This window comes from Mastigoproctus giganteus, chromosome 5 (genome assembly GCF_048544385.1).
Source record: "Mastigoproctus giganteus isolate SK-2022 chromosome 5, ASM4854438v1, whole genome shotgun sequence".
NCBI lineage: Eukaryota > Metazoa > Arthropoda > Arachnida > Uropygi > Thelyphonidae > Mastigoproctus > Mastigoproctus giganteus.
In genome coordinates, this window is record NC_143579.1 from 103,626,578 (window position 1) to 103,641,320 (window position 14,743).

Below are 14,743 nucleotides of genomic sequence, written 5' to 3' on the forward strand. Positions count from 1 at the left end.
AGATACCATGTGAGTCAACAGTGAATTATTTTTTCCAGAGTTTTACTTAAGCAACTGGTGAGAGAAATAGGTATATAGTTTTGAGGAATAGACTGATCTTTCCCTGGTTTGGGAATTGCTATTATATAGGAGTGATGCCAGGAACTGGGGAAAGAATGTTCAAGGAAGGTGCGATTGAAAAAGGTGAGCAGTGAAGAGGCCAATTTTTTATCTAAGTGTTGAGGCATTATGTAATATATTCCATCGGAGCCTGCAGCACTGTTTTTTTTTAGGTAGATATGGCTTCTTGAAGTTCAAGCATTGTAAGTAGTTTATTGTAGGGGTGAAGAACATCTAGATCTGAAGTTCAATTGCCATTTTTCGGCTAATACTATGGACCTTCGGAATAATGGATCATATACTGTTGAGGCATACAACTGTGAAAATACAGTCCTTAGGGGTATTCACTGTCTCTGTGGGAGTAGAAAGTTCCTGCCCATTCCAGTTGAGAAGTGGGAGAAATTTGCCATATAGCTGTTTTATTTTTCTCCATATTAATTTTGGGTCAGTATTTTTATTAATCGAGCTTGCAAATCGAATCCAAGAGTCTCTTTTAGCGTTCTTCCTAATGTGACGGGCCTTGGCTCTAAGTCTTTTGTAGTTTATAAGATTGACTGTGGTAGGATGTTTGCGAAACAAATTCCACGTTCAGTTTTTTATTTTTTTGTGCACTTACACTCTTCATTCCACCAATAATTTATGGTTCTATGGATGGTTGACTGTGATTGTGGAATCGCAATAGATGCAGCAGCCAGTATTTGTCCTATAATGTGATCAGTAATTGTGTCGATTGGAGAGGTTTCGATGATCTAGTCATCAAAGACACGGGAAGTGAACTTTGCCCAATCTGCTTTGGAAAATTTCCATTTTATAAGGTTTTCTGAAATTATGGAATATGCTGTTTGAATTTTACATATTACTGGGAAGTGATCACTGCTGAGTGAAGTGTCAAGGGCTGTCCACTCAATACTAGGAAAGAGGGATGGAGAGATCTATTGCAGAGGTTGTACCTGTAGAGAGATGGACGTAAGTTGGTGAGCCAGTATTTAGTATAGTTAGGTTTCGTCTGTCAGCGAGCAGTTCAATGAGTTGTCCTCATCCATCTGCATTGGGAGAACCCCACAATGGATAGTGTCCACTGAAGTCATCCAATAAACAGATAGGGGTTGGCAACTGCAAAATAAGATCTTCGAGTTCATGAATGGTATAGGGTTGACTGGGTGGAAGACAGAGAGAGAGAGAGAGAGAGAGAGAGAGAGAGAGAGAGAGAGAAGTGTCAGAGTTATACCAATCATTATACATGTCGCAAAAGCTTCAATGGAAGTTTGTATGGGAATTTGTCTGCAAGGTATTCTTGAACCTAGGAATATGGCTACCCCTCCATGAGCAGTATTTGTAACAGTTCTGTCTTTTCTAGAAAGAGTATAATTTTTAACTGAGAGAGATAGATGTGGTGTTAAATTTTAAACAGATACCTGTAGGATGATAAAGATTGATTAGCTTGTAGATATCAATGTTAATGTGAATTCCTCTACAGTTCCATTGTACGATATGATGTATTATTTGATTTTGTTGCATGAGGATATTTCTGACTTTTTTTCCCCCCAGACTGTTTATGGCGATTGAGCTTCGCTTTCTCTCTTCTGGGAAAGTTTTGATGTCCAGTATCCATGTCATCCTCTGATTGAAGGTCTAATTATTATTGGCATCAATGTTTACTAAAGTGATATTGTTTGACTTCCTATTGGGAGCTGAGTCTGTTTTTAATTTGGGTCCAATCTGCAATCAACATGGTTGGGGGAACTGATACTTCAGTTTGTGTTGCTGTTGAGTGATATTTCTGCATTGCTACTGCATATGTATTTTTAGGTGCATTGAGCATAATTGGATTTTTAGCCTCTTGGTACGAAACTTTTTGTTCTATCACATGATTTTGAATAGGCTGGATGTGCAATTAGGACAGTGTGATGTTTTAACATCACAGTCTGTTTGCAAAGGTTCTTTGGAACCACAGTTTGGATAGACTGGATCTTCTCTACAAGCCATTGGCAAGTGACCAAATTTTTGACACTTGTAGCATCTTATAGGATTCAGAATATAAGGTTGTACTTGGCAGTTGAGATAGCCAGTTTTTACCCTAAATGGTAAGATAGGTGATCCGAATTTCAGAATGATGTTGCGGGTGGGAATAAGATCTCCATCTTTCCTGATCATGATGCGTTTGGCTTGAATCACTTTTTGATGTTTCAGTTCCTGGACCAGTTCAGCTTCTGTTACACTGATCAGATCCCACTCTGCAATTATTCCCTTGAAGATGTTTAATGTTGCATGTGGGTGACCTGTACAGGTAATCCTCCAAATGTTTTAGATTCAACAGAGTCTCAGAATGTTTACAACTCGCTGTTTCAACCAATAGGTCTCCAGATCTCAGTCTTCTCACCATTCTGGGAGAGCTCTCCACATTTTCTAAGCGTTTCTGTATGAGAAATGGTGATAAAGTGCTCATAGATTTATCTGACAGAGAGTGTAAGATAAAGAATGATGGGCATTCCTGTTGATCGGGGTTGTTTGGTTGTTCTGGGTTCTTACACATTCTTTTTGATTTTTGTTGCATCATAGTTAGATTCATGATCAGCCTTGCTGACAGTACTAGATAAGCACCTAGGCTGCTCAAGTGCAGGTTAATCATCGTAATCCATAGTAAGCTCCTTTCTCCCTCCCAGGTTTCCGGCCCTGCCACGGGGAGGCAGGAGCAGTGCCGCCAGGAGAACAAGCGGATAGAAAAGTTAGTTGATTAGTAAATAAAGAAATATATATAATAAAGAGGAAAGGTGAATTTCCCCTCTTTGTTCTTACTTGAGGCTTTTTAAGTGTAGAACTGGTTTATAAACGAACTGCTGACAGTAAATGACATAACTTTAAAAGAACTTATCACTGTTTAATTCGCAATAGGAACGGTTGACCTCAAATTTGCTTGGCACCCGGTGCCATTGAGGACATAAAAGGATATTTTTATTATTCGAAGGTTCTGTAAATTGCAAGCTCTGGAAACTATGCATCTGCGTGATGATCCAATTGAAGTATAAGGCTTTAAGTAATCTAAACAACTAAATGCTGATGGCATCAGCACTCATTCTCAGATAATGAGGCAAATTTAAATTGAAAAAGGAAGGTTACAGAACAGATGTATAGAAATTTGCTTTCAGCCAAGCATTGCTGGAATTAGCTTGATTATGTTTGCATAAATTGAAAGGTTTGGACAAATTGCTAACAAGAAAGGGGAAATGAAGTTTAGTAGTACCTTGCATTAATGGGTATGTTACATGCAAGGTACTGCATGTGGGTATTCAAAGAATAGCATACTGTTTGGTACCACTCTCACAGTAGATAAGGAAAAAGGCCTAGGGTAAAAGTGTAGGCAGGCTGCTAAGACAGCTCATGGGGTTTTTTTAATGATAAACAGATATTCGGCAAAGATTTGGTTTGGTTTTTATGGCACATGGGCGACTAAGGCCATGATATGCACCAAGTTCATGATATGCATCAAGCCCATCTGCAAAGGAGCTAATTATTCCACTGTAAAAGACAATGGTAAGACCACATCTTGATTATTGCATACAGATCTGGAAGCCACATTTTAAGAAGAAACTGGATCTGCTGGAACGGCATATCCACATTCCTCCTAAAACTAGAAAGGAGATCTGATTGAGGTATTCAAAGGCTCTGAATGGAGTAAACAAGCCATTGGCATTTAGTAAGCTAAATGTCAATGGCATACTTACTCTTGCTGAGACACACACATAAGGAGTCATAAATTTAAATTAAGGAAGGATAGTTGCCTCCATAGCCGAGTGGTCAGGAGTGGGGTGCAGTAGCGCACGCGCACACACACACACACACGCACGCGCACACACACATTCCTTGAGTAGACTGGGGTTCAAGCCCCTGATTGCTAAATACGTTCGATCTGCCAACCTGCACTGGACCAGCATGGCAGATTATGGCCCATTTCCCTCAGCATGAATTGTTGAGGAGGCTTCCATCCTGCAGTGAGTTGATAATAGCTGCAGTTTACCTTTTTTTTTACCTTTAGTTGCAGGATAGATGCAGAGAATTTTTATTTCATCCAGAGGGTACTTTGAAGATTTAAAAGGAATTAGACAAGGTGTGTTTTTCTTTTTCCTGATGCTGTATAAGCTTATTTTTTTAACGTCAGGCCAATACTTATTCTCATCCTAAAACACCATAAGATAGCAATGCAAAAAAATCAAATATTACTGAAAACAGATGCACTCAAAAATCAACATGCAACTGCATTTTCTACTACACTAGTTTTAAGCTTAAAGCAGAAAGTGACCATAACCTTAGAGCTGCTTACATCACTGCAGGTCAATATGAAAAAAATGGACCACACGTGATAAGGGTTAGACATTCCTGACTTAGCCAAAGGCTCTAAATAAATTTTCTGTATTTACTCTGAGACAACCACATGGTCAGAGGAGTTTACAAGGTACAGAGAATACTAGTAACAGCACCATGTTGGAAATAAACTAATAATATAATAAAAAGTTCTTTCTTCATGCAAGGCAGCACTTAATAGTGAACATTTTTTACTATTTAATAGTAATTATTTAAGACTAATTATTTGCTCAGCACCTCTGCTGAGCAAATAATTAAACAAGCAGAAAGAATCTTTAATTTTTGAATAGTTGTACACAATGAACTGCCAACAGCACTCTTAAATGCACATGGCCACTATTCAACCAAATATATATAACATGCAGCATAAAGTATCATAATGTGGTTTTATCAGTATTTGTTTTACTGCAGAATAAAACCTAAAAAATTTACAGCAGATTATTCCAAATAATCAAGAATATGGACTAGCCCTTTCACCACTGCCTATCATGACTTGAGAGAGTACCTCTTAATGCATTTAAGGATGTATTTCCTGGTGCTGTTAATAATGGCTGCTTCATCCATTTTTCTCAGCTTCTTTTGTTTCACTTAATTATCTGATGAGCAGCCAAATTATGTCATAGCTTGAATGTGATATTAGCAAACACGGCACTTCAAAATGTGGTCTAAAATGTTGCAGAGGCATCTTCAGGTCAATTAGGCCAAAATATCCTTAATTCTACATATATACTATTATAATTTATACAGGTACTGGACTATTTATCTGGCTTCAAGAAAACCAGCCAATTCTGAAACTGGCGGGCTTTTTTTTAACAATGTGCAGAATATAGCAAGCGTGAATCATAGCACTCAATCGCAAGTCAGTTTCAGTATGACAGCTGCTGCGTACACTTGCCCCTCTACATTTATCCGATTATTTGTCCCAATTTATTATAATTTTCATTTAATAACATGTCTAAAAGGAAATATTTTGTGCTCAGTATATCAAAAAAAGTAGAGTTACTTATAAGACTCAATAAAGGTGCTTCAGTTTGGCATTTGAGTGAGAAGTATGGTGTTAGTACATCTACTATCTATGATATTAAGGAAAAGAAGGAACAGATACTTAAATTCTATGGTGACAGTAATGTGCCTAAATTAATGGACAAGCGAAAAACTTTACACCAGTCGAAGAGTGTAGACATGGACAGTGTTGCTTGAATGGATTAGGCAGAGTTAGAGTGAAAAGTTTCCACTTGATCGTTCCATTATAATGGCCCAAGCTAAACTTTTTTTCAGGAGGAATTAAATTTGACAACTCCATTCATCTGGGTGGTTCAACAAATTTAAACAAAGGCACGGCATTCGCAAGATGAAGGTTTGTGGAGAAAAGGCTTCTGCAGCCCATGATGCTGCAGTAGCGCATTTATATGAATTTGCCAAGCTGGTTTCTGATGAAGGACTATCAGCTGAACAGGTGTACAATGCAGATGAAACTTCTTTATTCTGGTGTTACATGCCAAGGAAATCTTATGTAACATCAGATGAGAGTCAGCACCAGCAGGGCAGTAGTAGTATTAGTGGCATGTGATGTAAGAAAGCAAGTGTATGAGCTTATGCAGCATCAGCCAAAAAAAAAAAAAAAAAAATCACACCATTCCCTCCAAATGCCTATCCAGTTCCTCCTCAAATTTATTTAACCGATCAACTTCCACAACAGCAGATGGAAGTTTGTTCCAGCCATTAACCACCCGCCGGCTAAAGGCAAATTTCAGCACATCTATTCTACATCTGTCCTTTCTTAATTTGAATTTATGCCCCCTTAGGTTCGTAATCTGAACAAGTGGAAGGATCCCATCAGAATTCAGCGTGCTCAACCCATTTAAGGCCTTATACACCTCAATCAGAACACCACGCAGGTGCCTAGTCTCCAGCCACTGCAATTTGCAGAACTTAAGCCTCTCTTGGTAAGAGGATCCATTCATTCCCCTCACCAATCTTGTTGCCCATCACTGTACATGCTCAAGCAAATCTACATCCTTCCTAAAATGAGGCCTCCAGACCTGTACGCAGTACTCAAGGCATGGCCTGACCATTGCCTTATACAGAGGGACAATCACTTCCTTTTCCCTGCTAGCAAAATTCCTATATATCATTGACAACACCCCATGACTGCCCTGGCAGCCTATCTGCATTGCTCAGAAAACTTCATATCTGACTACACAATTACTCCCAGGTCTTTTTCATTTTCTACCGCCTTAAGTGTAGTACCACACAGTTGGTACGTTTCTCTGGGGTTACTTCTACCCATATGCAGTACTTTGCATTTGTCAAGGTTAAACTTCAGTTGCCACTTCTTAGCCCATCTGCCCAAATTATCTAGATCCTGTTGCAGTAGCACACTGCCATTGCTGTTATTAACAACCCTGCCAACCTTTGTATCATCTACAAACTTCGATATTAAGCCTGATATACCTTCATCAATATCATCGATAAATATACAAAACAACAGTGGACCTAACACCGAACCCTGTGGGACTCCACTAATAACATTAGTCCATGAAGAGCAGCACCCATTGATTACCACCCTCTGTCTTCTCCCACTTAACCATCCTTTTATCCATTGTAGCAACTTACCCTTAATGCCATTCTCCTCCAATTTGTACAATAGTCTTCCATGCACAACAGTGTCAAAAGCTTTCCTGAAATCCAAATATATGATATCAAAATTATTTTTTGCATCCAGTTCCTTTGTAACCACATCATAATATCCTATCAAATTTGTCAGACAACACTTTCCCTTAAGAAACCCATGCTGTGTCTGAATTATTGCTGCAGTCTTGTCTAGATGATCCTGCAATGCATCTTTAACCAGTGACTCCATTATTTTACCCGGAACAGAAGTTAAACAAACTGGTCTGTAATTACTCGTTTCACACTTCAATCCCCCTTTGCGAATTGGCGATACAAATGCACATCTCCAGTCCGTGGGAACCTTACCCGAGTCCAAGGATGCTCTCATAATTATGGCTAAGAGTTTGCTTAGTTGCTTTGCCGCCTCCTTTAATATAACTGGATAGATCCCATCCACCCCAGGTGCTTTTCTTATGTTTAACTTCAACAATTTCTCCTCCACTTTGCTCTCAGTTATTACAAAATCATTAAGTATCCTGCTACAATTTGATAACCTTCTGCCATTTTCAAACCTTAATAATTCCTCATGTGTGAATGTAGATGCAAAATACTCATTCAGTTTGTTTGCTCTCTGAGCAGGATAATCAACAGTCGAACCATCGATGTCAAGTGGACCAATCAGATTCATCCCTTTCCTTTTAGAGTTTATATAAGTAAAGAAATCCTTGCTGTTTTTCTTAGCATCTTTTGCCAAGGATTTCTCGTAATCTGCCTTCGCCTGCCTAACCTCCTTTGTGATCTGATTACAGACTAGCTTATATCTGCCATAGGCTTCTGAGTCGCTTGATAATTTATATGCATCCCATGCATTTTTCTTCTCCGCCACAAGTCTCATTAGTTCATTTGATAACCATTTACGCCTAAACCTTGAAGAATATTTCTTAATAGGTATGAAACTTTTAGTAGCATCCACGATTAATTCCTTGAATGCTTCCCACATAGAATTTACTGTTGGTAACATCATCAGTTGATCCCACTGTACAGAATTTAAAAATTTTCTGAGACCACTGTACTCACCTTTACGGAAGCAAAAACACTTTCCTTTACCCATGATGGTAATTAAATCTTTAAGTAAATCCCACAACAGTACACTGTGATAACTGCCACCTAGTGGTTCCTTTATGTGCAAATTCTTAATACATGAATGATCACTGCTGATAACCAGATCAAGAGTATTACTCTCTCTGGTTGCCTCGCGAACATGCTGCTGCAAAAACAATCGTCCAATAAATCCACAAAAGTCTGACTAGTGTGTGAGTGACCAACCCACAAGTTCCAGTCAATATCTGGGAAGTTAAAATCCACCATTATAAGACATTCCGATTTACTAGCCCACTCAGGGTGTTTCCTGTGATTTATTTATAAGGCAAATAACCGAGCTTGGATTAAAATGCAGATTTTCACCAATTGGTTTCTAAAGAACTTTGTGCCTGATGCCAGGGCTCATTGTAAATCTGTGGGACTACCTGATGACTGCAAAATTATTTTAGTGCTTGTTAATTGTTCTGCACACCCTCCTGCTGAAGTTCTAGTCAAGGACAATGTATGTGCTGTTTACTTGCATCCCAATTGTACTTCACTATTTCAGCCTTTAGACCAAGGCATTCTTACTATGCGTTCAAGTGCAGGTACAGGGATGTATTTCTATGGAAAATGCTAGCCACTTGCAACAAAGGTACAGGGATAAAAGAATTTCAGAAAGCACTTTGGAGTGCAGCAAAGTACTAGGACAATGTACCCAAGGATACTTTGATAAACGGCTGGCATAAACTATGGCCATCTAACTTATTTCTTGACGGTGATGATGAACCTGATTTTTGTGGTTTTTGTATGTCTGGGTGAGGAAGAAATAGTGAAGAATTTATTGGAATATGCAAAAGGTTTGTCATGTGAAGTAGCCAAGTCACTTGATGAAGGGGCTATACAGGAGTGTATAAACATTTATGTCATGTGATGCTCAGTTGTGCTCCAACTCACTGATAATGAAATTGTAGATATGGTAATGAATGCTAATAAGAACAAATCAGATGAGAGTGATGATGATGATGATGATGGTGGTGATGACAGTGCACTGAAAGAAGAAGAGAAAGTGTCTATAGATACATGCAGCAGCCTGACTGAGGGGAATGGAGCAAAAGAGCTTCATCAGTGAGCAGCATATGTAGATGTATAAAATACAAGAGGTTTTCATTAAAGAAAAACCCAAGTATATGAAACAACAGAATCTGCAGGACATATTTCCAAAGATCAACCAGAAACTTTCAAGTAAAGTCCAGCATGAGCTTCAACCTCCAATACCTGTGCTTCTTCTCTTCCTGTACCTGTCACCCCATATGGTGAATTGTCTTCAAATGAACATTAGTGGATTAATATTGATTAAACAGACCTGCTTTAGAAGTGTATTAATTTGTATCTGTTAAATACAATTTATTTCTTTACTTTTCATTGTTTATTTTATATTTTAAGTATATATTAAGCCTTGGTCCAGAAAACCAGAAAATCCAGAAATCCAGGTCACCTCTGGTCCTAAGCTTCCCGGATAAATGGTCCGGTACCTGTACTAATAAATTATTTGGCCTAATTGATCTTCACGTCAATTAGGCCAAAATATCCTCAATTCTACATATATACTACTATAATTTATACTAATAAATTAGCTTGTGAAAAAATGGGAGTAAATGAAAATAAAAGAGAAACACAGATCTATATATATCATTTGATATGGGAAGATAAGTAGTTCAGCACTGTAAAGATTTAACTATTAAGTTGAACACCATTATACCATGTTAGAGTCCTGCATGGATCCATTGAATCAGACCCACAACCACAGCAACTGAAAGTGCCCCCAAAAATGACTCAAACTGTTTGTAACCACAAAACAAAATAAATTATAATGAAAATATATTCATAACAATTTTACACATTTTGCTACGTAGGAAGAAGATAATCATCAACAGTTCTTGGTTCAGCTGTATTCTTTCTTAGATTAGAAATCCAACTACAGAAAAATCTCTCTCACTGTCCACACTGCAGGCAGGGATGGGAAGAATGAAACTAGCCACAACTGCAAGATTTTGGAAAAAAAAAAAAAAAAAAAAAAACTGATTTTACCTACCACTACAACAATTGAAAATATTCTTCATCATCAGAATTGGGTTTGGAAATTTCATTGTGATATAATTTTGGATTTTGTCAGGTGCAGGTTCATCATTTTCACTGCACACCAAATAAATCATCTGCCTTCCTCCTTTTTCTTTCTGTTGAACCATTTAATTCTGGACTTTCGGCATCACATAGCAATGATTTATTTATAAAAATAACATAGAACTGCACCCAACTTGCAAACCACAAAATTATTCAAGACCCGATTGCAGGACTCTACCCTGTGTTACTAATTAATTTAATTCGAACTGTAACAAAATCAGAGAACTAGCACGCTTAATACTTAAAATTAAAGTAATATTAGTTAAGTTTCAAGAAAATGCTAAATCTTGAAATGTATTTTTATTTCAATGTACAAAAATGTTATATCACCCAAAATAGTTACTTACATCAGTAACAGTTGTTGAAATAAACTGGGAATGGTCAAAAACCCACTTGCTGCAACTAATACTCTGTGGTAAAAAGGATTCTCGTTCACAATAAATACTACTGTTATTTATTTCATAGTGCTTACAAGAATCATACTGTCCATCTTCTGTTTTTGGAATTGCAAATTTCACAAAGTATTCATCATAGAGAGTTGTTTGATTATCACAGTTGTATAGAAAGCACCTAAAAAAAGAAACACCACTTAGCATCAATTTCAGTATATTCAAAAAAAAAAAAAAAAGTCCAATTATTATTATACAAGGTACATTCAAAATGTTTGTGGACTGAACTAATATATGAGAAATGAAGTATACTAGCTATTTGGTTGGATCTCAACCAAGTAATGCCTCCTTGGCACTGTATACCCTAATTCCAACCAGTCTGAAACTTCTTGAAGCATTACTGATAGGCTTCTTTTAAAATTGCTGATACGTTACATTCTGAATAATTGATCCTGAAGCCGACTGGACTAGCCGGGTGGGTAAAGCGCCTGCCTGGCAACCCAAAGATTGTGGGTTCGAATCCCACCTCGGGCTTGGATCAAAGTACTGCAAAAAACTGTGGGAGGTGCACTATGGCCACAGAAGCTGATGCGTCAATAACTACCAAACAAAAAAAAAAAAAAATTGATTCTGATCTCCGGGCATTGCAAATCTGTGACACACTATGGCCACAGACGCTGATGCACCTAAACAAACATTGTAAATCTGACCTTTCGAGGGAGTGTTAAGTTTGGGAAACAATGAAAACAAATCATGTGTACTAAATCCAGTGTGTAAGATAGATGGGAGACACAGAGAAGGAGTGCTTCACAAATTCTAGAATGGAAAGTGCCAAGTTTCCATTCTAGAATTTCAAGGCTTTGTCATGGCACAAGTGACAGTTCCGCCAAAGTTCACTTTTGTAGCCATTTTCATCAAATGGCAGTACAGAATCAACAAAAAACTGTTTTATAGTATTGCTGGTTCATTGTTTGACTACATAGGACAAATTCATAATGAATGAAGAGCTCCAAGTCAAAAAAAATACGATACCATGATCTTCATATTTGATCAAGGCTGACTTGCTTTTTTGGGGGGCCTTGGAGAAAAGTCTGGGCCTTTGTTCATAGCCACATGTGTGCTCACAATTCTTACTAAGTAATGGGGGAAAATGTGAATCAGCAGCAGCACAATGATGAAAATCCTGCCATACGAGAACTCACTGCTATCTGTGATCATCAGTGAGGATGCAAAGCAACAAACTTTGTTGAAATGTGTCGCATTCCTAAATCTTGTCTTAAAATTGAGTGATATATCCACAACTTTGTAGATGGTCAAATATTGACCACTCGGGATCAAGCATGACTAAATTACGTTTCTAAACTTGAAGGGCAGCAGCAACAAGAATCATCTTCAATAGACTGGCAACCCTCTTTAAGCTTAGCAAACCACTGAAACCCTTCAAACAACACATGGCATCTTCTCCACAAGCTGTTTTTAACATTTTTACGACTCTCTATATTTAAACAATTGGAGATTAGGAACAAATCTAATGCAAATTCACTGTTCAATATAATCACTCATTTAAAAATGCAATGAAAAACATAAAATGCCGTCTATTTAATGGGTGCTAATTCATAGTGACCACGGATAAATACATTACTATATCCAGATGAGTCACCAAATATGTTTTGACAAGTCATAACAGCCCTGAAATTTCAAGATACAAAGTCAGCCCCCAAAACTTTTGATCACATCTTGCATAAATGAAAAATTACATAATAATGCAAACATTTGTCAAAATATTTCTGATAACATAAAAACATCAGAACTATTTGGTAGTGAATATATTTATTCAGAAGTTTACCATTAGTAGAGGCATATGATGCAAGAAAGCAAGCTTATACAGCATCAGCAAAAAAAAAAAAAAAAAAAAACCATTCCCGTTTCACCCATCGATTTTCTCCAAAGGTTTGTCACCTTAAATTTATTTAAGCTATCAACTTTCACAATGACAGATAGAATGTACTTCCACTAATCAACTGCCCACTGGTTCATTACTGGAAGTATGTTCTAATAATCAATCACCCACTGCCTACAGACAAATTCCGGCACATCTATTCTACAACTGTCTTTCCTAAATTTTAATTTATGAACCCTCAAGTGCATAATCTAAGCAAGAGAAAGAAGCCCATCAGCATTGAGCATGCTTATACCATTCAAAGACTTATATACATCTCAATCAGTTCACATTACAGGTGGCTAGTCTCCAGACGCAGCAATTTGCAGAACTGAAACCTTTCTTCGTAAGAGCAACCCTTTGTTCTCCCTACCAATCTCATTGTCTTTCTCTGTACTCGTTCCAGCAGCTCTACATCCTTCCTAAAATGAGGCCACCAGACCTATACGCAGAACTCAAGGGGTGGCCCAGCCATTGCCTTATACACAGGGATAATCACCTCTTTATCCCTGCTAGGCCCCGAGCGCCAAGCGAGTGACTATAGCGATTTCTAAGTGATTTACTTAAAAGAGCGGTTGATTATAGAATAGTGTTATTTTTCTGAAGTTATTTAATTTTGCATTTCTGAAGTAAAGAAGTTAGCTCACTTGACAGAAAGGCAAGACACCTTCCTTTTTGTATATAGGAATAACTTATTAACACACTAACAACTAATCTCTTTATCGCTTGGTCACTGGTGGCACTGCTCCTGCCTCCACGTGGCGGGGCTGGAAGTCTGGAAGAAGAAATCCACTCTCCCAGGGCTAAAAGGAGCAGTGATGGAAAACACAAAACAGTCCAGCTGTGGATCTACTGATACAGATCTAGATAGGCATGACCTAGACCATGACTTAAACCCAACCCATCCCATGCCAAGAGACAAAAAAAAAAGAAGGGACAGATTATTCTGCTCCTCTCTTTTTAATATTGCATTCCTCCACAGACCAACCACTGAGTAAGTTATCTCCGTTTTTGATTCAGAAATGTCTCGAAAATGTGGCTGGCCCTCCAAAAATGGTTCGTCGATTAAGATCTGGAGATTTATTAGTGGAGATGAATGAACATAGACATGCAGAGAGACCTGAAAATTTCTACCTTTGGTGGAATTCCCACAAAGGTTACCCCACATGCCACCTTGAACTCCTCTAAAGGGGTAATATCAGAATGGGATCTCCTAAATGTATCGGAAGATGAACTTGTCCAGGAATTAAACAACCAAAATGTAATCCACGGCAAAAGAATTTTGATCAAAAGAGATGGAGAGCTTGTCCCTACTCTGACAGTTATACTGACTTTTAAAACACCAATTCTCCCCACAACTATAAAGGCTGGATACCTCAGATGTCATGTTTGACCATACATTCCCAATCCGGTACGGTGCTTCAAGTGCCAAAAATTTGGTCATTCGCAAACTGTATGCAGAGGTGTAGTCACTTGTGCTGCTTGTAGTTCTAAAGAACACACACATACCGATTGTAACAAGGAAACTCAAAACTGTCCTAATTGCCATGGAAATCATTCTGCCTTCTCTAAGGACTGAGATCAACGGAAATGAGAGAAGAATATTCAGAAATATAAAATAGAGCATAAGGTGTCATATTAAGAGGTAAAAAAACAATTTACAATTCCTGTTAAATCATCTACGTATGCGTCAATTACTCAATGACTACGCTCAGTATCAACTCAAACTGACTGCTCAGTCCCTCCAAATATCTCTATATCTGGTTGGGCTAAATCAGTACTTTCTTCATCAAAGGAACACTCTCCCTCCAAATATGTAACTCAAGAAGGAAATACACCAGTAACAGTACCTCCAGATAAGAATCCCAAACAGCAACAGAAAGAACAAATCAAGAGCTCTGAAAGAAATGATAAATACAAACTCAGATCTGATACCATGGACATCGATGAAAAAGCAGGCGAAGACAATACAATTCTTGAAATTCATCCAGAAGATGACATCGACATAGGCAGACCAGTTTTCTCAAAGAAGGAAAAGGGAAAAATAGACAGGCATAAGCAGACTACTTCACGGATGTTA

At 38.0% G+C, this 14,743-nt stretch overlaps 1 protein-coding gene across 2 annotated transcripts in view; it reads right to left on the minus strand.

Annotated features, from left to right (window-relative positions):
- Nucleotides 1-14,743, minus strand: part of LOC150085600 (organic cation transporter protein-like) — a 440,672-nt gene that overhangs the window by 356,555 nt on the left and 69,374 nt on the right. Inside the window, exon 2 of one of the 2 annotated variants that reach the window (XM_090373381.1) lies at nt 10,683-10,905. In XM_090373381.1, coding sequence (XP_090229507.1) covers nt 10,683-10,905 — 223 coding nt within the window. Of the gene's footprint in view, nt 1-10,682; nt 10,906-14,743 lie in introns of those variants that run through there. The other variant, XM_090373383.1, reaches the window with a different exon arrangement.